This window comes from Pararge aegeria, chromosome 21 (genome assembly GCF_905163445.1).
Source record: "Pararge aegeria chromosome 21, ilParAegt1.1, whole genome shotgun sequence".
Lineage (NCBI taxonomy): Eukaryota > Metazoa > Arthropoda > Insecta > Lepidoptera > Nymphalidae > Pararge > Pararge aegeria.
Genome location: NC_053200.1, coordinates 10,826,181 through 10,853,250, shown reverse-complemented (window position 1 = coordinate 10,853,250; position 27,070 = coordinate 10,826,181). Strand labels below are relative to the sequence as shown.

Genomic DNA, 27,070 nt, shown 5'->3' with positions numbered 1-27,070 from the left:
TCGGTGACAGAAACAGTGTTGCGTGTTATGGACTGTACAAAGGATACGCGTGTGGGATGGTAGTTGCGAGCGAGGTTCTCAGTGGGTTTACTGGCTGAGCGGAGTGGCAGCGTGAGTGAGGTGTTGCCGGCAGTGCCTGTCAAGATTGAAGTGGTGGCCGGGCGAGGGTGGGGCAGGCGCGCGCGCGTGCGTCCTCTGCACGCGCTGAGCCGCGCGGTCGGCATGTTGTCCTCGCAGCGCTCGCAGTCGTGCAACGAGGAGGGCGCGTTTTTCGGCGCGCGCGCGCTCCGCCGGCCGCGCGGGAAGGGCAGCGGAAGTCCGCCCTGCTAGGGGTACGCCATGTCGCTGCGCAGCCTACACCGGCGGCTCTCCTCCGCCAACCACACGTGAGTACTGCACCTTTTACTTACAGTTAAACCTAAGCGTAGGTCCTTAGCGTAACCGGCGTGCATAACATCGTCCTGTTACAACCAATCAGAAGACTCTTGAAGCTAGGCCAAATCGCCGAATTCAACCTGCGTCTTTAGGGGCGTTTGTGCGACCAAAATTGCGCACTGTGTATTTAATATATATATACACACACACTAGTCACAATACTGCCGCATAACACCTGTGTTCCCATCATGAAGACGCGACTGTTTAAGCAAGCGTTTTGTTAAAGACGCAAACTTGAAAAATTGAGAGTATAATCACAAGGACGTCTCACATTTGGGTAATATTTCGTTATACGAGAGTAAAAAAGATATATCTGCATAAAACCTTCTTTCTACGCTAGTAGCATAGATTAAGCATATTTTATCAGAGGTCCGACGACGTAAACTTCTACCACTACCCTACCCTCACTGACCTTGTTATCAAGCGTCTTTTTGTTGCGATGGTGTCTACACGATGTTGACATTTACTACGAGATCGAAAGCGACACAGGACATGAGATGAGGCAAAATATTGATGAATTTAAATACAGCAACATTTGATACCTTCTGACATATTATCTGATTCTATTCTGATTATCGGATTCACTTGCACCACAATAGTTGAAACCGCGTCAAAATGTTGATTTCCTACATCTTATTAGTCTTCTTCAAAGAATATTTATTATTTAGGGTTCACCACATATAGCGAACTGTTCAGTAATGTTCAAGTTATTTGGGACTATGGTAAACTAAGGACTCGTATCAAAATTACTCAGTTTACTAATGAGAGCAAATTTATGGCAAGCGATCACAGTCGATGGCGACAATTTACAACACCATAGGAGATACCGTCCTTAGACAAATTGAGGAGAAGGGAAATTAATAGGAGGTAGATGGATTTATGGAGGATGGTGTGGTTTATTTTTGAAAGCTTTCGATTGTGTAGGCAAGCAACGAAGAATCTATTCAGTAACTGCATAGGTAACTTTGGAGATTGTTTATCTTTATTTTGATCCATACTAAGGTAGGAAGGAGTAAGCCTGTTACCTGTAAGTTACCTGATAATTATTGTAAATCAGCTTTTTGACTAAACTCTCTCCTAATGATTTTGGAAAGAGCAACTACTGGGTTTTTTGCCGGCTCTTCTCGGTAGAATCTGCTTTCCGAACCAGTGGTAGAGTCACTACAGACATACACATTTGACGTTTCAAAAGTGCTTATAAAGTAGGTCTACTTGAAATAAATGAATTTTGAATTTTATTTTAATAGATTTAGAATGTCAGAGTAGGCAGTACTCAATAGCTCTCGCTTATTTAGCCCAATAGCTAAGTCTTGCAATTCAAAGGGGCAATAGCGCCAGCATTTGGGGTACCATGCCCATAAGTGAACAGTTAGACGGCTTATATTTATTGTAAATATTAATTTTAGTTTATAATTATTATTACTTATATCTGATTATGAATAAAGAATTTTCAAATCAGGCAATAATAAAAATATATTAAGATAATATTTAGATAACTTACTTGTATGATTCACTTTTTATGACTGCTGTCCAGAGTGCGTGGGAGAGTTATCTGTGTGTGCGTGTGCAGACATGTAGGTAATAAACAAGCTTCACAATAAATAGGTCTATTAGCAGGGACGGCTAAATTACCCTATAGCCGTACATAAAATAGGTAGCTACTTTATGGAATCCAAACAACATACTATTTGGATTGAATTGGAGGCTTTCGGGATACATTGATCCATATATGGAGTTTCTATATGCTGAGCATCGTTCGGGCCTAATGGTAGAGTACATCACGAGTAGATTAGACGGGCTCTGATTATTCCGTATTGAAGCCATTTACATACCGTCGCATCTCATATTTATAGGGATGATGTTTACCGGTGTCTCAGTATAGGGTTTTTAGCGACCAAACGTCACCTCAACGTCAACTTAAAAAGTCTGTCTTATACTTGTGGTTTTGAAAAGGATGGGGTGAGCGCAATGCTTCGCCAGGGGTTGAGTACTGGCGCTCATAGACATTAGGGAAACGAAGTCTTTAGAACATTGCAAAGTTTAAACCCTGATTCAGGGTAAAATTGTATGTTGGATGGGTCCCATCTCCCAAAGACGCATGAAATCGGGGATTTCAACTTTGTTGGTGAAAAGCTTACGGGAAGCGACTCGACTGCTCGCTACTATTGTACATTGTATGCATTACAGCATTCTTACCCAGCTTCTGCACGGCTAGCATGGGCAGGAGAGAATTATCTCCCTGGGGAAAGGTTATAAATTTAACTTCTCCCACAGCTTTAACAACTCTCAGAGCATTGGCACACAAGTGGAAATAATACAAAAATTATATATCCTAATTATATGTGTAATATTGTTGACTTAACAATTATTCATTGTAAAGTAAACATCTCCTAAGGGTGCTACGGTTGCGGAGCGAAACGTGCGTAGAGGGTACATTGTCGAGGATCTGTTTGGTGTGGAGTATACGGATTGAAAAATAAATCACACCATAGAGATTCTCCTGCTGTTCGCGGAGTATAGCAAATTAAGCTTCATTTTGATAATATGTGTAATAAACGTAAGCACTAAAATAAGTTTAGTGCTGGAGTACTAAGCTGAGTAACTCACATCGGAAGATATATCTTCCAATATCCTTCCATATATATGAGTTACTCAGAGAAGAAGCTACTCATCCCTCAACAATCTTCAACTGTTAGAGAATTAGTGGGTGCCATGTTTTTGACGACCTCCATGGCGCAACGGTGAGCGCTGTGAATGTAAGTAGGAGGCCCGGGACCTCCTCCTTTCGATTCCTGGCAAGAGCAATTTCTGAACTTTCTCTGGTGTGGTCTGGTAGGAGGCTTTGGCCGTGGATAGTTACCACCCTACTGACAAAGCTATGCGGCTAAGCGATTTGGTGTTACAGTGCGATGTTGCTAGAAACCGTTTAGGGGTATGACTACCATACTCCCTAACAGGTTTGCCCGCTACCATCTTCGACTGCATCATCATTACCACCAGGCAAGATGCAGCCAAGGGCTTACTTGTAGTGGAAAAATAAAAAAAAAACAATAACAAGGTAATAATGATAGTGGATTTTATAAAAGCATTTCTTCCTAGCTCATCACTCATCTCTAACAATCATAGACCGTAGATATTGCAAAGTAACGCGTATATTAATTAAATGGACATGTAATACTGTGTTCAGTTTAATATGCTATTGATCCAAGCCTCCAAGGAGCCGACACTGATTGATCGCTGGTTTTGATAGAAAATTCAGTCAGTTTAGGTCTTAGGATATTTGTCGCTACGTAGAGTGTCTTCATTGTTAATATACCGCAGACATTTTTCAGAAAATGTTTTTGCAAAAGAGCAACTGCTGAGTTTCTTGCTGGCTTCTTCTCGGTAGAATCTGCTACAAACATACATACTTGAAGTTATTAAAGTGCTTATATTAGGCGTACTCGAAATAAATGATTTTTGAATTTGAATAGCTGTAAATTTTAACAAAATGTTTTATTAGAGATCAGAATATTTACAAGGACTTTGTGAACTGTGAAGCTGAAAACTTTCGACCTGGTTACCTGTCGCAGTGGTGAGCACTGTGGTATTAAGTTGGAGGTCCCGGGTTCGACTCCCGGCAGGGGAGATTTATTATTTCCGAATTTTCTCTGGTCTGGTCTGGTGGGAGGCCTCGTCCGTAGCTAGTTACCACTCTACTGACAACGACATGTCGCTAAGCAATTTAGCGTTCCGATACGATGCCGCTTAGAAAACGAACTTAGACTGCATGACTTACTACCAGGTGAGATTGCAGTCAAGGGCTAACTTGTAGTGCAATAAAAAACGCTTACTTTGGGGCTAGATGGCGATGTATTTATCGACGTAGTATATTTATTTATTTATTTAGTATGTCAACTGTTTTAACGTCATGCTTAGAAGGATGGGGCCATGCATCCATAATGCCTTACTTCTCCATCGAGTTGAAAATGGGCCTTAGGGGGTTTATAAGGTCGAACATTTATACATACATAAATTGTTAAATACATAACCCTTTCCAGGGTTTAAAAGGTTTAGAAGGCATAGTTTATAATAATTTTGCTGAAGTTTCAAAGACCGCTCAGACTCCAATTTACATCAAGAGTGATCAAAACGTCGAACAGACCACCATTGAGATGTGAATATTCAATTACCGTCTGTATTCAGAGCTAAGAAAAAAACTTATAGAGTTCTAAATTCACGAAAACCTACCCTACTACTCTGTAATAGGATTGGTTTTGGACTGGCATTCTTAAAAAGATTTTGAGGTTCAGTGGGCTACGTTTAATTTATGCAAATTGGTACTACTATAATAAGAACAGTACGAGGCAATACGCTATTAATGGTTGTGTTTTGCCTTTTATTATGGGAATACATATTTATTATCCTCTTTGGAGCAAATGCATTAAGGATAGTTTTAAACTCATCGGTTTTTCGTGCTCTCCGGTCTCCCAAGTGACGTCAGGGAACGCGTTTGGTGATATATGTCCAAACAAATCTATCAGGGACTAAAATAAATTTGACTTTACCAAGACAATCATAAAAATCAGCATCACCAGAGCGTGTTCCAGTGTCGATACGAAACGTGGAGAATATATTTTAGAAGATCCGTTTAGAGTGGATGTCGAATAGCAAATTATAAACCTAAAAAATAAAAAATACAATATTGCACGGTAAACATAAGATAATGCAAAATTTAAAGAAAACCACGTAAATAAATACGGATTTATTGTTTCATACCTCACACGCATTCTGTGTTCGGATAGCGTGCGGCGAGAAAGCGTTATAGTGCCATAATGAACTCAAAACAACAATGTCTCAGTGTTCGTACTAATAAGTTAAGCATGATCGTTAAAGCCCGCGAACCCTTAGTGAAGCGACCTGGTGTGCCAATGTTCTATGAGTTCTATATCCTGTTCTTTTACGAGAGTGGAGGCGTATGCTAGGCAGTTATACATTAACAGGGAGAAAGTGAAGTTCGCAAGAAGGAAATTTAGATTCATTCAAACTAAGCTGAGCGGACTCATCACCTGATTGATGATTTAAGCTGTTTATGCGGCCCAAGAAAGATTTCAGAACCAGAAGAACTGCCTATGGTTTTTGATTTGTTCCATAGATAAATAAAAAATATTTTGTCTCCGTCATTAAAGGGAAGCTCCTGATTCCTCATATGTCTGGACAAATTCTGGACTTGAGTGAAATTCGCAATTATACATTTGAAATGTTCTAAGAACTTATTTGTGGGCGAAACCATAATGTTAAAATTAAGTAAATAATAATGCATACATTACCAGATTGAAGGTATAATACATTTAGTCTTATAATATTTCTAAGCAATTAAATGAGAGTTCTTGGAGCATTACAAGAAATAAATCACCTGGTACCTACCTACACCGAACGTCAAGGTTGCATCTGTATAAATGATCAAGGTTAAATCTGAGGTCATCTTTGCTTGAATAATAGCTGGAATGGATTTCAAATCTGCCTGGTATATTTAGTGGTTAGCATGATTAATTCGAATCACGGGTTTGAATGAATTAATGAATTAATATACTTTTATTACACACCACAAAAAGTACATAAAAAAAGGAAAGTATAAATACAATTTGGCGACCTTATCGCTTTATAGCGATTTATTCCAGGCAACCAATGGCGAAGAAAACAAAAACAGAAAATAGTTTCGTGGTGCACATATACATATACCCATAAAATAAATATATCATATCAATTTGATTCCTCAGTCAAGGCACGGTTTGTTTTCAATCCCTTTTTGGATGGGCAAAGTTCGATCCCAGCAGCATTAACCATTTTTTAATTTTTTTTATTAACAATAATCCAGCGCTTGACGACAATCATGCCCGTTAGAAAGTAATGATGAGGTCTAGGTTGGAGCACGCTTGCCTAGAAAAAGCCTATGCGCACTTGCCTTGACCTTCATTGTTTTAAAACTTTATATTAATTTCCTTTAAACGGTGAAGAAAATCATCGTGAGAAAACCTGCATGCCAAATGTTCTCAAATGCGTACGAAGTCTACTAATCCGCACGTGGTCATTGTGGTGCTTCTGGACTACTTTCCAAACCATTCTCATTCTGAGAGGTGATTTTGTCACTGGTAGGCGGCTGGTGATCAGTTAATTATGATGATGATGATGATCCTTTATTTATTTAGTTTATATTTCGCATCAGCATAACAAAAACTGAACTGTCACATTTAAAATTTTGTTTTATAAGTAAAACTAGACCTAAGAATATAATAATAAGAACTCTCTCATAACACTCCGACACTTAAGCATTCTCTGAGACTGCTCTCTTTTTTAAAGTAAATCATCTTATGAGAATGCGCATAGATTATTGCACATGAATAATAAACTTCCGCAAAGTTACGGCTGTTATCCTATACGAGATAACATTTAGTTTTCTGTGCCTGTGTCGAAAAACAAATTTGGGATTTTCCGATTCAAGGTAGGTTCACAATGCGACGGCGTGTAATTCATACATTCATAAAAACAAGTGAAACTTCTTTAGAATCGTTGTGATTTCAAACTCGATGAAACGAAAAAATAATTCCATAGAGACACAAACACATAAATGTATAGGATTCAGCCGGCGAGACAATGAGATAGAACACATTACACATTTTGTTTCCTATTTAAGTTACCAAGGAAACCAAATATAGGACAGAGTAAGATAGAAAACATTATACATTTTTGTACCTATTCTAGTTACCATGGAAACTAAATAATATACCTTACATTTATCCTAATAGTTCTGATACTCTACATCCACCTCAATTTCTCGTAGGCTACTTTTCAGAAATTACACTTCTGCCGTGTATAAATAAATTTGTGCAATTTATTATTGAGGATTTTTTTGTATCAATTGGTATTAAAAAAGGAATTTATACACTATAAAGCATTTGCTAACTTGACTAATAAGTATTTTGTATCTCACTGATATTTTATTGCGTTAAATATTATGAAAACCGGTATAAACCATTATATTTCATACTGATGCCAACTTAGATTTAATAGCTATATATTTTAACAGCTTTTAAATTTAACATGCTAAGTTTGCATGGTTTCTAAAGTAAATTTATATCCATTGAGATAGGTTGGGACTGAACTAAAACCCATTTGACGCCATTGAACTTTACCAATGCACCGTCCAATATAGCCGATAGGTGCCTGCGTCAGCGAGGTCGTCAAAAAATCTGGATATTCCTTCCACTGTAAAAGACACTTTGAATATTTCAATAATTCATGTTCAGACATTTTGTATATCCATCGCTATTTATCCTTATAAGAAAAAAATCTTTTATATGTAAATGTGAATAGTGAAATTCACATTACATACGACAGATGAACAGGACCTTTTGAACATACGAGTATTTGCTGTTTTGTTCTCGCTGTCAAGGAGGGGCGATATTTGAATTTCTTCCTACACGCCACGTAATTTGAAGACCATCTGGCTTTCTCGTTATTAAGACCACGATATTGGCTTTACAACTTCGGTTTTTCCTTTTCTATACTTCTTATTACCTTTGCATTATATATTTTTTGAGGAATACTTGATATGTTTTTTAGGGCAGTAATAGCCCAGTGAACCTTATGATGAATTTGAAAAAAATTCTTCTCATGTCTATGAACCCTTCTGCCTCCTTTTTTGGGGAATCGAGTTCGATTCATGGCACGCCTGTAACTTTTCGGAGATACGTGCGTTTTTAATTTGATCAATTAAATATCACTTGCATTAACGCTTAAGGCATACATCGTGAGGAATCTTGCAATACCTGAGTTCTTCATAGTGTTTTCAATGGCTTGTGGAGTCTACCAATTCCGCACTCAGCGTTGTCGTTGGTCAGTCGATACCCTTCTCATTCTTAGAGTAGGCCCGTGTCCTGTAGTTGGCCGGTAATAAATTGATGATAATGATGAAATGTAAAAAAAAATGAGCATTAGACTAATTAGATTATTCTGCCAATCATCATGAATTTTAGAGTTTAAACTGCCGGGAGTGAAATTCATTAAATACTCCAACGAAAGTCCACGTGAGTGTAATTTATTATTTACCAGATGACCCGGTGAACTTCGTTCCATATAAACTTTAACAAACGTCACCTATTGAAATAGTAGTTTGTCGACCACACTCTCGTAGCGGTGAGCGCAGGAGAGATTTGGGAATGTATTATTTCCGAATTTTCTCTGGTCTGTCTTGGTGGGAGGCTTCGGCCGTGGCTAGCTACCACCCAATCTACAAAGACGTGCCGATCGGCGATCTAGCGTTCCGGTATAATGTCACGTAGAATTCTATTAGGGGTAAGGATATAACGGCCATAATCCTTAACAGGTTAGCTCGCCACCATCTTAGATTGCATCATCAATGACCACCACACTACAAGTAATCCCCTGAATGCAGGTTGCATTCAGGGGATTACTTGTAGTGTAATAAAAAAAAATATATGGAAGTAAAAATCATGTTTTTTAATGTCTTATTAGAAACAGTATTTATTTTCCAAAAATTATCCCTCACCTAAGCTATTCCCTACGATGTATTTAAACTTTTCAAATCCGTTAATAACTGAGCGATTAATGAGGGTACAAACATAAAAAATATGCAACCGACTTTGCAACCTCCTACTTTTTTGCACAAAAAAAAATGACATTAACGCTTCACTCCAAGTGAAAACCTTGCGTGGTTAGGGAAACCCCTTTGAATTTTATTTTAGGTAACTTACTTTACTTTCCTGTCCTGAAATCATTAGAAACACGCCGAAGTTCATTCAATCCTAGTATCTTGTTATGATACGAGCTCAAATTATATTTTGGAGATTCGCCAAGGGCCGCAATAATATGAGGTATGACGTAATTGAATTTCTCAAAAACAAGATTTTTAGAAACTGCGTAATTCTACTCCATTGCATATACCCATACACGCAATGCTTAGTTTACATTTTGTCTATTTATGTTACGTCCGCGATCCGCGAAAATGTGGTGTTACCTGGAAGCGTGTGCCGTGGTCGTCGCTGGCATTTCTTCTTCGTTCTTGGTGTCATAACTGTATCACTGGAATCAGACCGATGATGATGATGATACGAGTAATAAAAATAAATAAAGGGTAGCCAGTGCCTTTGTGCATGTATGAAGTGAACGCTGAGATAATACCCAGCGCACGGCGGCGGCGTTTATATCGCACATAGCGAAGGGGACATTTTACACCACATCACAAGGTTTTATACCAAGGTGGCTGGCCTTGTCCTTACGGGCACCGGGAAACTAATATTCGCCACGAGTATCATCCCGGTAAGAAGCCCCAAGGCCCAGGTAGACTTCAGCATGCTTGAACTTCACTTTTACTTATTTGTGCGTTGTTATATTGGGATCTTGCCAAGAGTTACTGTTGTTCTCCTATAATCCTGGACATGACCTAATTGAAGTTTTCCGCACGAAAAACGCTTACAGTATAACACTGTTTCCCTTTTATTGAGGTCGTGGAAACTTATTTTGATATCGGTGATTTGATTTAATATTGCATACGGTAGAGGTTTCTTTTTTAATATGGGCAATAGGAAGATCTTCTTCCGAGCGCGTGATCGTGCTCGGAAACAAAGGTAACGACCATTCATCTTTGAAAGAATAATATATGTTCAATTTTTGCTGCGCGATACAGGGTCTTTGTGCCGCCATCTAGTTTGTTTATGTGGAGACCGCCACACAAACATACACATATACCACACATACGTACACTCATAAACACGCTTTAACCAAGCATGCACACTCGAAGCAAGAATGAATTCCAACGAATGGGCTCTGGAATAAACAATCAAACCAGAATTTAAAAAAAAATGTTACATATTAGTTATCTATCGAACTAAGATCTTCTTAACAGTTAACAGGATTTGATTTGAAACTAGGCAATTTACGGAATGATTTTAAATAGCTACCTTCCTCTCAATGTGAGCAATTGTTGCAAGCGTGAAATTCAGGTCAAGCTATATTTCGTTGTTCAAACTATGCGCAGTGTTGGCTTGACTATATTATTTGAACTATAAAAATCTGCTAGAGATATAATAATAAACGATTCAAAATATCAATTTTAATTGATTATCTGTTACACCTACATTAATAATGACTTTATTTGTTTTTTATACCTTCTGCCAATGAGGATATGAACTTCTTCGGTAGATTTCATTATCTGTAGCAGCTACCACTTTCTAAATTCTCGCTGATTGGAATTCAATGAGGTCATAAATATATTAGCTGGCATAATATGCAGCGCATCTGTTCTCAATAAGTTAAAAGCCCAAAGGTTTCGTATTGTAAAAATGAAATAATTTTCTGATTGCATTTTATTTAGTCGAGATTTTCTACAGTCATGATGTGAAAAATAAAACTACTATAAACCAGCATATTCCATCTAATACTAGTAGCTTTTAGAACTCACTGTTTGAGTTTAAACATTGTTCTGAAACATACAGTTACGACTTGAAATTCCGTAGCCCCGTAGCAACGTTCCGTGATGTACTTACCAATCGAGTTTATTGCATTTTAAACTTTAATTTGTCGTATTAAGGTTGAGTTACGTTTATTAGCGTCAAAAGGTCTTTGGCTAGTGTACAGGGGTCACACCGCAAAGTAGATTCCAAACCGCTCAGAATGTATTTCCGGAGACGTTATATACGGGCTTGTACACTATATACTAATTGTGATGGTGGTGTGGCTTAGTGGCGACAAAGAAAATCAGTTGAAATGGTAAAATTTACCCAAAGTTTGGGTCAGAGTGGTCGGTCTTATCTCCATAGACAGCGAGAGAAGACCCGAGCCCAATCGCAGGTATACTGATAATGATAGTGATAAATATTATTTTCTTGAAAAGTTTTTTGGGTATGTTTTGTCAGATGATGGAGTCAGAGAGAGTCCATAGTTTTAAAATTGAGATTCTCACTAGTTTCCGCCTAGACCGGGTTGGAATGTTTCTATTCTGGGGTTTCTATTCAGGAATCGATATTCTAAACTTCATACTATTCCTCTTAAGTAAGACCAACTAAAAGACAAAGATTTTGTAGAATTAGAAGTAGTAACAGAAGATGTGTAGTTTCAAAAAGTTACGATCTTCACAACCATAATAATAATAATAATATAATATAATATAAATGTGAAAGGTTTTTCACATTTATATTATATTAGCATTAGTATAGTATTGTTGAATAATTATTACTTCCAAGTTAATGTTAATAAAAAAATACCCTTTTCTAAGAGTCTCAATATACAAAAATAGAACAATGAGTTGTTTAGAGAATAAAAAATTCTGGTAGAAACAAGCTTAACAATGTCAAAATGTAATGTACGTGAGGTGTAAAAGAAATGGCCCCGAAATAAGGCCGAAGCCTTTTTGTGCTTACCCAGGGCTTTCGAAAATGCTGACTGAAGGAAAATACAATTATATTTTGTATACATTTTTAATATGACGGCCGGGTGGCGCAGTGGGCAGCGATCCTGCTTTCTGAGTCCAAGGTCGTGGGTTCGTATCCCACAACTGGAAAATGTTTGTGTGATGAACATGAATGTTTTTCAGTGTCTGGTTGTTTATCTGTATATTATAAGTATTCATGTATATTATATTCACAAAAAAAATATTCATCGGCTATATTAGTACCCATAACACAAGCTACGCTTACTTTGGGGCTAGGTGGCGATGTGTGTGTTGTCGTAGTATATTTATTTAAAAAAAAAAATAAAAAAAATATATATATATATTTGGTGAAATGCCTCGTTGGTCTAATGGTGAACATGTTATACTGAAGATCACGAGGGCATGGGTTCGATTCACAGAAGCGGGTGCTTGGAGAGCAAGTTAATAAGATCCAGATCTCTTTCTGGTCATATCGGGGCTGCTGTCCGATCGGACAATGAGAGTGAGGGAAAGAGAGTGCATCTGCATTTGCGCACACACTTGTGAACTATAATATCTCCCGCGTAGTTGGAAAAGCTCTTTAGAGATTGACACTCGTGGCCGATATCGGTCGGGGGCGTTACCTACTGTATTTGGTGAAATTCTTTATATCATAAATAATACAGCCATTTCTATTTACACCTTTTTTTTTGACGGCCGATTGGCGCAGTGGGCAGCGACCCTGCTTTCAGGGTCCAAGGCCGTGGGTTCGATTCCCACAACTGGAAAATGTTGGTGTGATGAACATGATTGTTTTCCAGTGTCTGGGTATTTATCTGTATATTATAAGTATTTATATGTATTATATTCATAAAAGATATTCAACAGCTATCTTAGTACCCATAACACAAGCTACGCTTACTTTGGGGCTAGATGGTGATGTGTGTATTGTCGTAGTATATTTATTTATTATTTATTTATTTACCTTTGGTTGCCTGGAATAAACCGCTATGTAACGCTAAGGCCGCCAAATTGCACCTTCCAACTTATTGTAGGTATTTTATTTTTTGCGCTTTCTCTGTCCGGTGTACAATAAATCAATTATTAATTAATTCGTAAAGCTCACATTCCAGTGCTTTAATTTCGGTTCATTTAGATTAAAGTGGATAATAATAAATATTGTGCGATGAGGGTTAATAGCTGTTACTCATAACAATAGTAGTAGTAACTTGAACTAATATATATTATGATAAACTTTTTTTTTGTTCCTAGAATTAATTTACCGCTTAAAATCAATGCTTTAGTGCTGATCCACTAAGTGCTGATCCACTAAGTGCTGATCCACTAAGTGCTCAATTTAATTTCATACGTAAATCAATTTTTTTTCCACTATGTAGGCCATTTCGAAACGATTTATTAAAGGCGCAAAATTTTTAAGCTCGTGAAAATTAATTACAGTAATTCCACAGAATTATTCGAATAATTAATGAGAGTACTACGTAGAGTATGAAATATAAATACAGACATTTTAATAGTTTATATCGTTTATTATAGTGTTTGGAACTTTGTAATGGCATTGATAATATTATGAAGATAGTCACGTATTTAAATCTATACTTATAATAAAACTGTAACGGAACAAATTCTGTACATTGAAGATATATAAGAAGCAATCTCGTCCTTCAGACTGGAACACAGCATTGCAACAATGCTGCTTGACGGCAGAAAAAAACATGGTGGTAGTAATTCCCCGGACAAGCTCTGTCACAAAAAGCTGCCTTTAGAGATAATGGTTTTCTGCGATTGATCTAAGTACCTGGCAGGTAAAACGCCCTAAACGCTATTATAAGTAAACTAGCTGTTAACACCCACTGCGTCTGTTGTTTTTTTGATAATCCCTCGGGTAACTGTAATTTTCCAAGGAAAAATAGAGATGAAACTTTTTATCCCAGAAAATGTCAGGGTAATGTTTCCGGGGGATTTAAGCATCGCCTATGCACGACTTCACAGCTAAATCAATATCGGAAAAACTTTGCATATGATTAGCATTTAGAAATAGTTCTTTCTATCCGTCTTCAGGGTGCAACCTTCTCTAAAAACTTCATCAAAATCAGTGCAGTGGTTGAGCTGAGTAGGTATAGGTAACAAACTAATAAACAAACAGGCACACTAACGCATATATAAGGCATGGTTGAAGAATCAATAACATTATCTCTTTTAACTTACTGTCTACTGTCGGAGCGGTGATAGCGCAGTGGGTAGGAGCTTGACTTCACTATCGGGGGGCCGAGTACGAATCCCAGAACGCATCTCTAACTTTTCTAAGTTGTGTGCGTTTTAAGTACTTATAAATATCAGTTGCTTCGACGGTGAAGGAAACATTGTAAGGAAACCTGCATGCCTGAGAGTTCTACATAATGTTCTCAAGGTATGTGGTGTCCACCAATCTGCACTGGGCCAGCGTGGTGGACTATGGCCTTAAACCCTTCACATTGTGACCCGTGGCCAGTAGTGGGCCAGTAATGGGTCGATATGATGATGATTACTTACCGTCTGAGAGCCCATACTTACTGTCTATAAGTGGTACAGAATTTCTGGGACAGTACCCTAGGTTTACCTGACTTTATCCAAGCCACTTTATCAGGTAATCATTAATGCACTAATCTTAATCAATTTGTAATAGCGTTGACGTTTATTTCTAGCCAACGAGGTAAATAAAAGTTCAAAATAACAAATGTTTGCCATTTTATGATAAACGAATTTCCTTGTAAAACCACGAAGACCGAAACTTTATAGCTTTTGTATTACACAAGATTTTGTGTATCTTATCACACTTACACGGTATTCTTCCAGGTTAAATTTTTATTTATTTCAAGGTATAATGATACAGATTATACCTTGAAATAAATAAAAATTCATATTTCATTTTCATTTTCATTCAAATACAGATTACAGGGAATAATGATATTCTAATTATAAAGGTCTTTATGATATTTTATATATATTAAATGGCCTTAATTGTTGTATCTAAATGATATAACACTCAAAAAATGTGGGTTTCAGACAAAGATTCTAGAGATCCCATGGCTCTTAAAGTAAGCTTTGTACTAGTTTAATGGACTATGAAAAATAAGTACGTTTATTAATTGATATGCGAAAAAAACTCATTTATTTTGGACACTTTCAATTAGGCTCAACGAGGAACCCAATTAAAGATTCTGAAATTAATTTTGCATAAAAATTATTTCACCAGAGATCACTCGATCGTGTAAGACGCAAATGTTTAGGCAACTCAAAACCAAAATGTATAGAAGTTCCTGAGGAGAAGAAAGCTCTTTGATAAGACCTTCTTGAAGTTTCCATAAGATTTTAAAGTATAAATTCGATGAATCGAAAGAGCAAAGGTATTGTATTGTCTTCCGTATATTTTTCATAAATTTACGGTCTTTTATATTTGGTCTCTTTATATCCGCGGCCAAGGACACTTATTTCCGTGAAAGGTATTGTTCGATGAGATTTTCTTGAAGAATAGAAGGAAAAATGCGCTACGCTTAAAGGTCAGTCGCTGTAGTATGCTTTAGAATTCAGATACTTTATGAATGACGTATTTCATTGACGTATTTTTAAATAAGTACAAATAGTAGGTACGTAGCACTTATCTTGCATGTGATATCGTAGGTAAAACGCTGGTATACAGGAAGGATACATATAGGAGGACTGCCACTTGACGTGCTTATGACGTCTCCGTATTTTTATGGCAAGATTTCAAAATTGAATTATGGCGGAGCTTTTTCACGATTTTCTTATCCAGTCGGGTCCTCTTAGTCTTTTATTCGAAAATTACAGATTTATATGACATAATCTGACGTCCTGAAAATAAGGATTATAATTCTTAAACAAAAGCATAATTAAAATATTATAGTTTTAAGCGATGGTAACAGGCCTCGTGTATGTAAAAAAAGCGTTGCTTACATTAACATAAAAAAAGTTCATTGGGATTTAATCTTATAATATTCAAAAAATAAAAGGATTTTGGAAAAAAATAATTGTAGAAAACCAAACTTGTTTTGGTTGACATATTTAAGGTGTTACCTCAGAATTCCAACATAAAAAATAAATAATAGATTTGAGAACCTCCTCCTTATTTTAAGTTTGTTTACAAGTCACTGCAGGCATTTACCGTTTACACTTGGTACCAAATACTTTGCTAATATGTAACTAGGAAGTTTTTACTGAAATCAAAAAATAACCCTTACTTGTAACGAACGTACTCGTACCTATAGATAAATATCGATTTAATATACGTGTATATAAATTTTTTTGAACATCGTAAAAACGCGCTCATTTGTCAAATTTATGACCCGGTAAATTGCATCGGAAAAGTGTGTCTACTCACCCGTAGATCATCAAGAGTGAGCTAACGGGTGGGTGTAAATCAATTGAACCTCCAAACGGCACTAAACTATTTTATCCTATTACATCTAATATTCATTTAGTTATATACACATGTTAATATAATTATTTTTATACCGGTATATAAATTACAATTAAATTAGTAAGCATAAAAATACGACCACATCGCACTTCAGTGATGAATACCAATTTAATAATTAAGATATATCTGACTTGGATTACAAAAAACGGAAGGTTATCATATTTATATAAAAAATAAATATACTTCTTTTGATTTCATATTATTACAGGATGATTCCTTATTAAATATACTTATGCATCCTTCAACATTTTTTTTGTCTATCATTTATTATTTTTCTTTTTTTTTTTTTTTTAATTATTAACAATGCTTAAGAATAAATTAAAAAACACTATTAATAATTTAAAAAAAAAACATCCACACTCCGCTTGCGGATGCCCAAGCAACCGGCGGTCAGGGCTCCAGAGTGAGGAACCTCCTCACAATACGCGCCGTTTCAAAGACTACTGCCTTCTGTATCCAACCCTTGATCCAACAACCAAGCGAAAGCTTCAACATTATTATTAGTAATTCGGTTATACGTTGTATATGTAAAGAATGAAAGTGTACTTAACTGTACACCAAGAAACATACACAACAATATTAAATGGTAATGTGAATAAGTAACGATTTTGTAGCATTATTGTGAATGTTAATATATTAATCTATTAGACTAACAAAGCAAACATTTTTCAACGGCTGGGTGTCCGGAAAAATTCTTTTGAGTTTATGCTTACACCTTTAAATTAAGACGTGATGTATATTATGTGTAAAGAGTAATGAGTTAAAAAATAAATAATAAAAAAAAACTATAAAACTACTTATTGAATTATATGTACAATTATACTAAACAGCGGTTGCAGCCAGGAAACACAAGTGACAAGTAGATTATGGGCGTTAAGACTCAATAGTAAAATATGTAATGTGGTCCGCTTTACTTTAGCAGTAGTAAAGCTGTTTTTGTCATAGGGCCCGTTCGGGGCCGTACTACTGCCATGCCTATTTTTATCACCAAGCAGCATTGCTGTGTTCCAGGATAAAAGGTGTGGGTGTCGGTGTAATTTCAGGCACTTAACACCAATGCCTCAGGTTGATGGACACAGGACGTCATATTGTAAGACGTGTTTCTTGCATATTACCTAAGCGAAATGTTGCTTGTGTTTATAGACGATGATTTCTCACCCACATCATCAGGTGGGCCGAGTGCTTATTACAAAAAAAAAAAGGTGTGTGTACTTATGTACACGCGTTAGAAGTTATACTTCTTTTGCTTAACAAGACAAAATATTTTTAAATTTTTTATCTTACGTAGGTATTTAATACATTGATACTTTTATTATAACGCATTCTCTAGTTATCTCATTATAGAGCCACCAAGTTTCACTGAACATTAAACTTTGAGATTTTTGTACAACTGGATTCATTAAAACACCGGAATGAGCCCGGAGACTGGCAATTGAAAGTGTACACCGTCAAACCTTTTCTTGAAAAACTAAAATGTCGACTGCAGGTAACTTCAGGGTGTCGGTTTTTGTTACGGTGTGCGCGCGCATCGTATAAGGGTCAGCGCAGACAGAGAGGAATAATCCTCGCGCGGTCTCGGGCATTTTTTTACGGATCGTGTATGCTCGAGCATGCGTGCAACCGCGCGAGCCTGCGCGAGTAAACCGTTCTGGGTTACCTCACGCCAGTTTGTCACTGAAAGTACCCGTTCCGACGCGGGCGCCGACTCGACGCCGCGCGGGGATTCCCGCGCATCCTCGAGGACGCGCGAGCATTTTTTGTCAGATTCAAGCATTTTTGCACTTTATTGTAATAATTGTAAGGTTTATTTTCAAGTGCGGTAACAAAATCCTCTCCGCTGCGCTCCGTTCTGTCTGCGCTAACCCTTAAGTGAGCTGTCGGAAGATGTATTCCCCTCTCACTCGGTTTCGCGACTACCTTCGTCGTGTTAAAATTTTATAACCATGTGCTCGCGCTTATCGTTACATCGTATAATTTCACTCCCATGACTTTTAGAGTAAAGAAGTTTAACTTCAAAAAAACCTTACATTTACATACCTGAAGTACGTTTAAGCCTTCTGAGAGATCGGTGTGTAAGGCTGCTACACTGCATCTAACTTGCTTAATTGTATTTTTATATTGTTATTTATTTGTGCCGAATAATAAAAGTGTTTTCACTCATTCTATTATTCATTCATTAGATCCAAATTCCTCGCAAATCGGCCTGCTATAGACATATCTATAAGCCATCCACCTGGGAATCTGTTATTCCAGCGGGTACTTTTGAATTTCTCGAAATATATTGTAGCCTATTTCTTTTGAGGTTAACTGCGGTACTTTTATCGTAATAAATTACTCCCGCAATTTTGTGGTCGAAGGATTAGATAGACCGCCGATTAAAAATAAGTAGGTACCTATATAAGGTAAGTAATAAATCTTTTCGAAGACACAGCGACGTGCTAACTTTCCGGTATATAGGTCAACGCAGTGTTGAAAAAGCTTCTTTCCGTATGGCTTCTTGTGTACAAATAAGCCTTATTACACTCGTAAAACCAGTTAATGCCGCCTGTTTTTTCGTCGTACTGCCTCTTGTGTACCTTTACCTACGTCTGTTTACGCACATGAATGAACGCTGTGTAGGTAATGCTTTGGTATTATGATTAGCCTTATGTAGATTATTCCATGGAATGATTCTACAAGTGTTTATAAAATAGAAGGGTATAGATTCACTAGGAATCTTTAGACCGAGTGGCACTGCAACGCTTCGCTTTGTAAAAATCTCTCAATTTACTCTGTAATTTTGTACGGAATTATACAGCGACAAAACCAAACATCGGCGCTGATATAGTCGAGTCACTATTACTCATTGCGACGCACGCATCTTGATTGTTCCAGTTCATTTGTTTTAGAATACCCTTCTCAGTGGTTTGTTAGTGGCTTGATTACGAAATAAATAATTTTGTCTTTGCCTTTTGACCGGCAAGTAAGGCCAGCGCCAGTGTCAGTTATCCCTCGTAAGGGCCAGCTCAGAACATACACTCGCAAGTTGACAGTGTGTCAGTCATTCGGTGTTGTAATTATGTTGATTTTGTGTGGCCTATATGCGGCCGGCCTTATAGTGTATTAATATTTTACATCAGTTGATTTTGCGATATAGTTCTAACTTATTAAAAAAATTTGTTTTCTGTTGTCTGTCACAGAGCGCTCGGCTGAGGGAGAGCGTCGGCAAATGAAAGCGTGAAGCGTTTTTCTATAACGGCACCGTTTTTTCATTAAAACGTTTGCCATTTGCCGTGACGGCATACGAGTTCGTTTTTCCAAGTGCTAATAATGTTAAACAGTAGAGGGAAAATTATACATCCTTGACGAACGCCGGCACTTGGGTGGAAGTGGTTGGTTGATGTCTCGGATCAAAACTATGTTGGATAGAAGCAGTCGTTACTTTGCGGAATTTCATAATATATAATGAAAATTTTATGAATAATCCTCAGGGGATGTTGTATTAACAATTATTCATTGTAACGTCAACATCTCCTGATGATGAACCGGTTTCGAAGCGAAACGTGCGTAGAGGGTACATTGCCGAGGATCTGTTTGGTGTGGAGTATGCGGATTGAAGAAATTATAAATTACACCATACAGATTCTCCTGCTGTTAGCGGAGTACAGCAAATTAGGCTTAATTTTCATAATATCAAAAACTATGGTTTGCTTAAGACACTACATAAACAGAGCTCGTTTCACAATTTGTCATTTAAGTCACCATTCTGAACGAAAGTTGATAAATTTCGCTTCACAAACATTTATTTAGCAGCCCAACATAAAACCAACGCAGCGGTGGCACGTATAATGCGAATAATGAATGAGGCGCCATTACATTCTGCGGGGGTTAACGTGCAGACGCGCCCATAAGATAATTATCTTCGACGACACCGCTATATTTCCTCTTTTTCATTCCCAGATTACAGAGTAAGCCTATTTTACTTCTTCCCTATTAACCCCTTTGAACATCCCTTGTTATGTCTGCGCGTTTATTTCAAAAGATAACATGAGCTTTACATGACCACTGCTTTGGGGTGAATTCATTCATTCATCTATTCTCATCTTTGAATTTACGTAGTCATTTTCCTTGGTCTTACATTTTTTTCTCTTTATGACTGCGGTAGACAAAGGGCATGCATTTTGATTCATTCGTACTTCGAAATGTCGTTATCTTTACAACTTGGTATGTGATGTACTAGGTTTCGGCTTCAACTACATGAGATTTCGTTTAAGGTATTTATTACCCACGCCTTTAAAGAGTAGATTTATACAGTAGTAGTAGATCTTTTATTGACTGAGCTCGTCTGGGGAAGTACTACTACCATGCTTCATGCTCTTTATTTATGCCGCGAAGCAGCATTCTTGCGATACTGGGTCCAGTCCGAATGGCGTGGGTGCCGGTGTAATTACAGGCATTGAATCTTCAGACCTACACCTCAGGTTGCAGGACTTTTTCGTTGCATGCTCTGGTGCTCACTTACCATCAGGTAGGCCATCTGCTTGTTCGTTCAATTATTACTATTAAAAAAAAGTTACAATATTCGCACGCCCGTATATTATGTATATAACATTTCTTAAATGACACGGGTTATACCTAGAATTCTTCCAAACACTTTCGCGAAGAAGACGGTTTGACCTAGTTGCGAGGACGCAAATAAGTCGTTCTAACTTGGTGAACCTGGCACAAAGGAATGTACAGCAACAGATGCATGTACTATATATATAGGTACATTTTTTTTATAAATTTAAATTTATATCGAAAAGTGGTCAAAAGTAAAATAGGCTTCCATTTGAGGACCCCTGGTGCAGTGGGTCTAGACTAGAGGTCGAGGAAGGTCACCCATGCGATGGACCGATCAGATTAAGTCTGCTGTGGGTGGCCCTTTGCACGAGTGCACCAGGCTTTCGGCCAGCCGAGAGAAGTGGCGGATGCTCGTGGGGCGTGTGACATCTGCCCTCAAAGACGCTTCATGATGACCACGACCACTCTGCCAAGAGTGTAACGCCAAAGAAGAAGAAAGAAGAAGATGCAGTGGGTGACCGATATATACGTGGGAGATTAATACTAATAATTATGCAAATTTATTATAAACGGCTAACTTAGTAGTGGAATAAAAAAAGTGAGTAGATTCCTACTCGCGTATAAGAAGTACGTACAAATTTCGTTTCGTCTGCGTTTGATTTTGTTTCTTATTGTGGCATTCAATTCAGTTGTAGTTCTACAAAAATTTTAAGTATTCAGTATCTAAGCTAAGCATTAAATAAGGGGTTTTCTGCTGTCCGCTGAGGAGTTCTGTCCTCTATCTCCAACCACATTCATCAGATCTACACAAAGCTTGATAACCTCTATAGTACAAAAATAATTATTTAAATCGGTTATAATTTGTCGGAGTAAAATCGTCAAACACTTTCATCGCCTCTCCCAAAGGATCCGAGCTTAATTTCGGGATAAAAAGTATCCTATACTACTTCTAACACTTCCAAAAATATGTGTACTAAGTATTATGAGGATCGGTAAGGTAGTTTTTGCGTGAAAGCGTAACAAACAAAGTTACATTGACATTTATAATATTAGTAGGGATAGGGATAGGGAAAGGGATATTTCTAAAAATTCGCCACCCGCGCTAGAAAACTTAATTGCTCTCCTTAACACCCTCGAGACGCTATACTTCAAAAATAAAACACGTATATTTAAACAACACCACAAAAATCACTGCATCAAAATCATAACTTTTACTTTCCTAAATCGTCTAAAGACTTTTCTGTTCCAAAAATAGCAACTACTAAAAATATGTGCACCAAAAACGTAGAGCAAAATGAGCGCAAAAATACTAAATGAAGCGACATCACATACCGTGGAGTTTAATTATGAGAAACGCCCCTGAGATAATTATCCTCGACGACATTGCTCTATTTCCTCCTTCTCCATTCACAGATTACCGACGATCAGTCTTTATCTCTAAAACACATTTGCGAAATCTCTTGTAAATCTCGGTCCCATTTTTTTATTCCTTAACATTACAAGTTTAATCTAGACTTTGAAGTTTAATTTTTCTTTACCTGTCATTTAATGTAAGCATTGAGTGCGTTGTTTTTTTAAAGTGTGTTTTAAAGTAAAAGTTCTTTTTATTTTCATTATCTTACCACATTGGGTTTTTTGGATTTTATAAAGCAAAAGGTTAATATTAACAACGAAAAGGTGTAGTTTAGAAGACATGGTTGAGAGGTAAACTCTGTCCCTACTCATCCGATTTAAAAAATATATTTCACTAATATTTAAACCGGACTTTCAGAGGTGACATAGGCTGTATAAATAAAAACGTTTTTCGTGGGGTCCTATTTTATAACGTGATTCGACCAAAAATTGTCGGCCGAATGCGTTTTAAATGAGAAGCTCTCTACTAAAAATTTGAAGAGGTTTGAAAAACGTTCCAGTTATATTTCAAGACTAATTCACAAATTGAAAAATTATAAGATAGTTAGAGTCTCAAACCTTAGGGTATCTAGGGCCCTATTAATTTCCCAAATGCTAAAGAGTGAGATGTTCATGGCGGCTTAACGTGCTCTACGAGGCACGAATAAATAAATAAATAAATATACTACGCCAATAGACTACTACTAAAATATACTACATCGCCATCTAGCCCCAAAGTAAGCGTAGCTTGTGTTAAGGGTACTAAGATAGCTGATGAATATTCTTATGAATATAATTCACATAAATACTTGTAATATACCTACATATAAACACCCAGACACTGAAAAACATGTTAATCACACAAACATTTTCCAGTTGTGGGAATCGAACCCACGGCCTAGGACTCAGGAAGCAGGGTCGCTGCCCACTGCGCCAGTCGGCCGTCACGAAGGTAGATAACGCCAATTTCCTGGGACAGCAAGTGCGAGTAAAATTCTCCCACCCAGGGCTTTCTGTACATATTTGTAGGTACATATTAATAATCAAAAGATTTGGTCACCCATACAATTATGACCGCGCTCACCTTTAGTTAGTTTTCTGATTTTTTCCTTTACTTATAGTATAAAAATATATTATTGCTTGCCAAATTTCATAGTTCTATTTCAACGGAAAGGATATGCAATTTGATTCTCTTGAGAGTGTTAAAATAAACCTTTTTTTGCTTCTTAAATATTTTCAAATGACAATGTGAGATGGTGATAACAAAAAGAGCAACCGCAAAAAAAGGTTTATTTTAACACTCTCAAGAGAATCAAATTTCAAAGTTCTATTTCAACGGAAAGCATATGCAATTTGATCCTCTTGAGAGTGTTAAAATAAACCTTTTTTTGCTTCTTAAATATTTTCAAATGACAATGTGAGATGGTGATAACAAAAAGAGCAACCGGCTAAGTTTGCTATGGGCTTCTTGTTAGACCAGGGCGCGTTTGGAACCCTCGTAGCTTTAGATTTAAGTTTCGAATGTAGTTATCGCCATCACTACTCAGTGCTATGTACACATTTTGTATATAATCAACAACGTTCCTTATATAAACGGTCTTGACAGACACACGCACAGGCAGGTATAAGTAAGAAAAAAACTGAACCCTTATAGGATATAAGGGTTCAGTTTATTACTTTTGAAGTACGAAACCCTAAAAAGGTTAAAAAAGTAGCAAATCCTAGCTAGAGTCATTATATATAGAATGGACGTAGTTGCATGTAAGTGCAAATTGCACACTACACGTAGGTATGTAATAAAATTTGTTAGCGCTATTTATTTAAGCGGGAATTTTTGCGAGTTGAATATCCAAAGCGGCGTTTTGTTTCAATAGCAATTTGCGCTGGGAGTTCACTCGATTATCAGATTATCCTTCGTACTCGATGTTTAACAATGCGATCGGAAAACGATATAATAATGTTATGATAGAATACGTTTTGTTATTATTACCACAGTGAAAAATATAAATAATGTATTAACGATTGAGTTTAATTTGGTTGTGTTAATTTTAAAATTAAACTGTACGTATATATTAGAAAATATGGAACTATGCGCACTTTATTTTGAACATGGTTTTTTACGTTATGCTATAAATTAAAGATATCGCTGTTATTATTGCTACAATTATTTTATTTTAGTTTCCATTTTTTTACCAAGTTGAGAAAAAAATAAAAGAAAATGTGCTCTTTGATTGAGGACACTGTATTTATAAACAAGTAGATAATTTTAGAGCTATATTAAGTGATTTTGTGATTTTCGAACGTTCTTAACCGTGTTTTACAGAGTAGGTATAACCAACTTAGGAATACCAGTAGGTAAGCCAAAAAACAGTTGCAAATGGCAAAATTAATAAAAATAGGCGTTAACTGCCCGCACAGTCGTTCCGAGGGTCCAATGCTGGTCGTTCCAACCGCTATGAATATTTAGAGGCTATATGCCTGTAACCATTCATATATTTCGAGCCGATTTTGCCTTTTTGTGACAACGAATACCGTGTAATTAAACACTACAGGATAAAGCGAGGTAACAATGACGACAACTTCAACGACGACGACGACGAAAATTAAGACACTTAGGTATGGGTAGTAATAGTAATACTTATATATAATATAGTATAATATGACAAGCATATAATGACAAGGTTGCTTGGAAGCATCCGGCTCAGCTTTCATCTCTCACAAGATAGAAAAATTAATTTTAAAATGTAAAATGTAAATTGTTGATATTGGAAAAGAGCAACTGCTGAGTTTCTTGCCGGCTTCTTCTCGGTAGAATCTGCCTTCCGAACCGGTGTGTCAAGTCTGTCTGTGTGTAGTGACTCTACGTCACTACACACAGACAGACTTGACGTTTCAAAAGTGCTTATATTAATCCTACTTGAAATAAATGATTTTTGAATTTTATAAAGTTTTTTAAAACAACACACATATTCAAATGTTTGGTTCACAAATGTTCTTAGCATCATTACTATAATTATATAATGCTCTGCTTATTTGTGACGCCAAGTAAAATTGTTGTGTTCGAGTCTTTGGATAGGGAATCAAAAGAATAATAAGTAAGGTGAAACTGAAGTACGTCCCAGTTGGTTACCTTGTATACTATTCGAAATATTTAGACAAGATTCAGACCTTCTGCAGCAAATAGTGCGATAAACGACGGTTAAAGTTTATCGAGCGTAAAGCTTCAAGCTACAAACTGATGCTTTCCTGTGCCACGGTTCGGAATTCATGCAGACATCTGTCTAGATAAGACAACAACAATTCATGCATATTTCTATCTCACTTTGATTATGAATTCAGACATTTTTTAATAGTAATAATTGACGAACTAGGGTGGTACAGTTGAAAGTGTGAAAAAGGGAACGTTGGAGCATCAATCTGATAGACGATCCATAGTGTTAACTCAATCATTATATCAACCTATTACCGGCCCACTACAGAGCATGGGTATCCTCCCACAATGAGCAGGCTGTAGTCCACCAGGCTGGCCCAGTGCTGATTGGTGGACTGCACAAGCCTTTTGAGAACATTATTGAAAACTCTTAGGGATGCAGGCCCACTCACGGTGTTTTCCTTCTCCGTCTAAGCAAGTGGTATTTTAATGACTTAAAACGCACATAATTCGTAAAAGTTAGAGGTGTTATACCCGGCTCCCCAAAATTGTAGCCGAAGTTCTTACCACTTCGCCATATCACCGCTTCTCTAACCACTCGCACACTAACACACCGCTTCAATGCACACGGCACACGGCCATTGAATAGTCGATCCATAATTAAGCTACCTTTTTGCTCTGATATAACCGAAAAGTTGACGGTGTTCAAATATTTACAAGGCGTTTTCAAAGAAAGTAAGCAGTAGAAGCAGTCTTTCGAATAATTTAACGTATGTTAAAAAAAGTAAATAGAAACCGGGCTATAGTTATACCCACTCCAAAACAAGATACAGCTCAATCAAACTCAAATAAATTCCCCCGTGATATGGAATCTCGAATGCGTAAAAAGATGAATTATAAAACGATTTTTAAATTCGGATTCATCCGGGTAAGATCTGCATGACATTAAAGCAATTAACTAGGAAGGTTAATATTTACTAAGATACCAACTCTACATAAATCACAAGACACCGATTTCGATAATACATTTCAATAGTGCAATATCAAAACGTAGCTTTTATTCTCTCCAATGGCAATTTTTAAAAAAAAAATCCTATTATCCGAATATTTGATTATCCGAATGGGTCCCGGTCCCCATTAATTCGGATAATTGGAGTTCTACTGTAGTAGAAACCATACCAAGAGATGTGTCTCTGATTTTAAATATTTATTTTAGTAGCAACAACATTAAATGTTAAATGCGCGTGTAGCCAGCAAATGGTGCATTACTGTTCCACTTCAAAAGTCATACAAATGTCTGCACAGATAAGATAATGTCTATTATCACTCCAGAACTTCACCGCCTAAATTCATGTAAAATTCATTCTCTCGCTACGTGTATTCGATTCGATACCTGCTCGAGAAGCAGGATAAGCGGAAGCTACGATATTATCTCTTAAGTTTTATGTCGTTTTAAAAAATTCTTCAGTTTTGAGGTTCTTTTAAGTCGTTAAAAGTAGTTAGTAGGTTGTTTAAAACCTAACGTAGCGAAAGTGCTTCAAATGCAGCTTTCCTTAATTGAACTGTTCAGAAACCTGATGTAGGCACTGTAGAAATTATAGATTGGAAGGAACTTTTAATTAAGATCTATTTGGTTAAATTTTTATTA

The 27,070-nt window shown here is 36.9% G+C and overlaps 1 protein-coding gene across 12 annotated transcripts in view; it reads left to right on the top strand.

Moving 5' to 3' along the window:
- Positions 1–277: 277 nt before the first annotated feature.
- LOC120633048 (potassium/sodium hyperpolarization-activated cyclic nucleotide-gated channel 2) overlaps positions 278–27,070 on the top strand; it is a 284,675-nt gene continuing 257,882 nt past the window's right edge. For 2 of the 12 annotated variants that reach the window (XM_039903111.1, XM_039903113.1), the window contains exon 1: positions 283–386. In XM_039903111.1, the coding sequence (XP_039759045.1) occupies positions 340–386 (47 nt within the window). In that variant the 5' untranslated portion in view covers positions 283–339. Of the gene's footprint in view, positions 387–27,070 lie in introns of all 12 variants that reach the window. The other 10 variants (XM_039903112.1, XM_039903110.1, XM_039903116.1 and 7 more) reach the window with 8 other exon arrangements.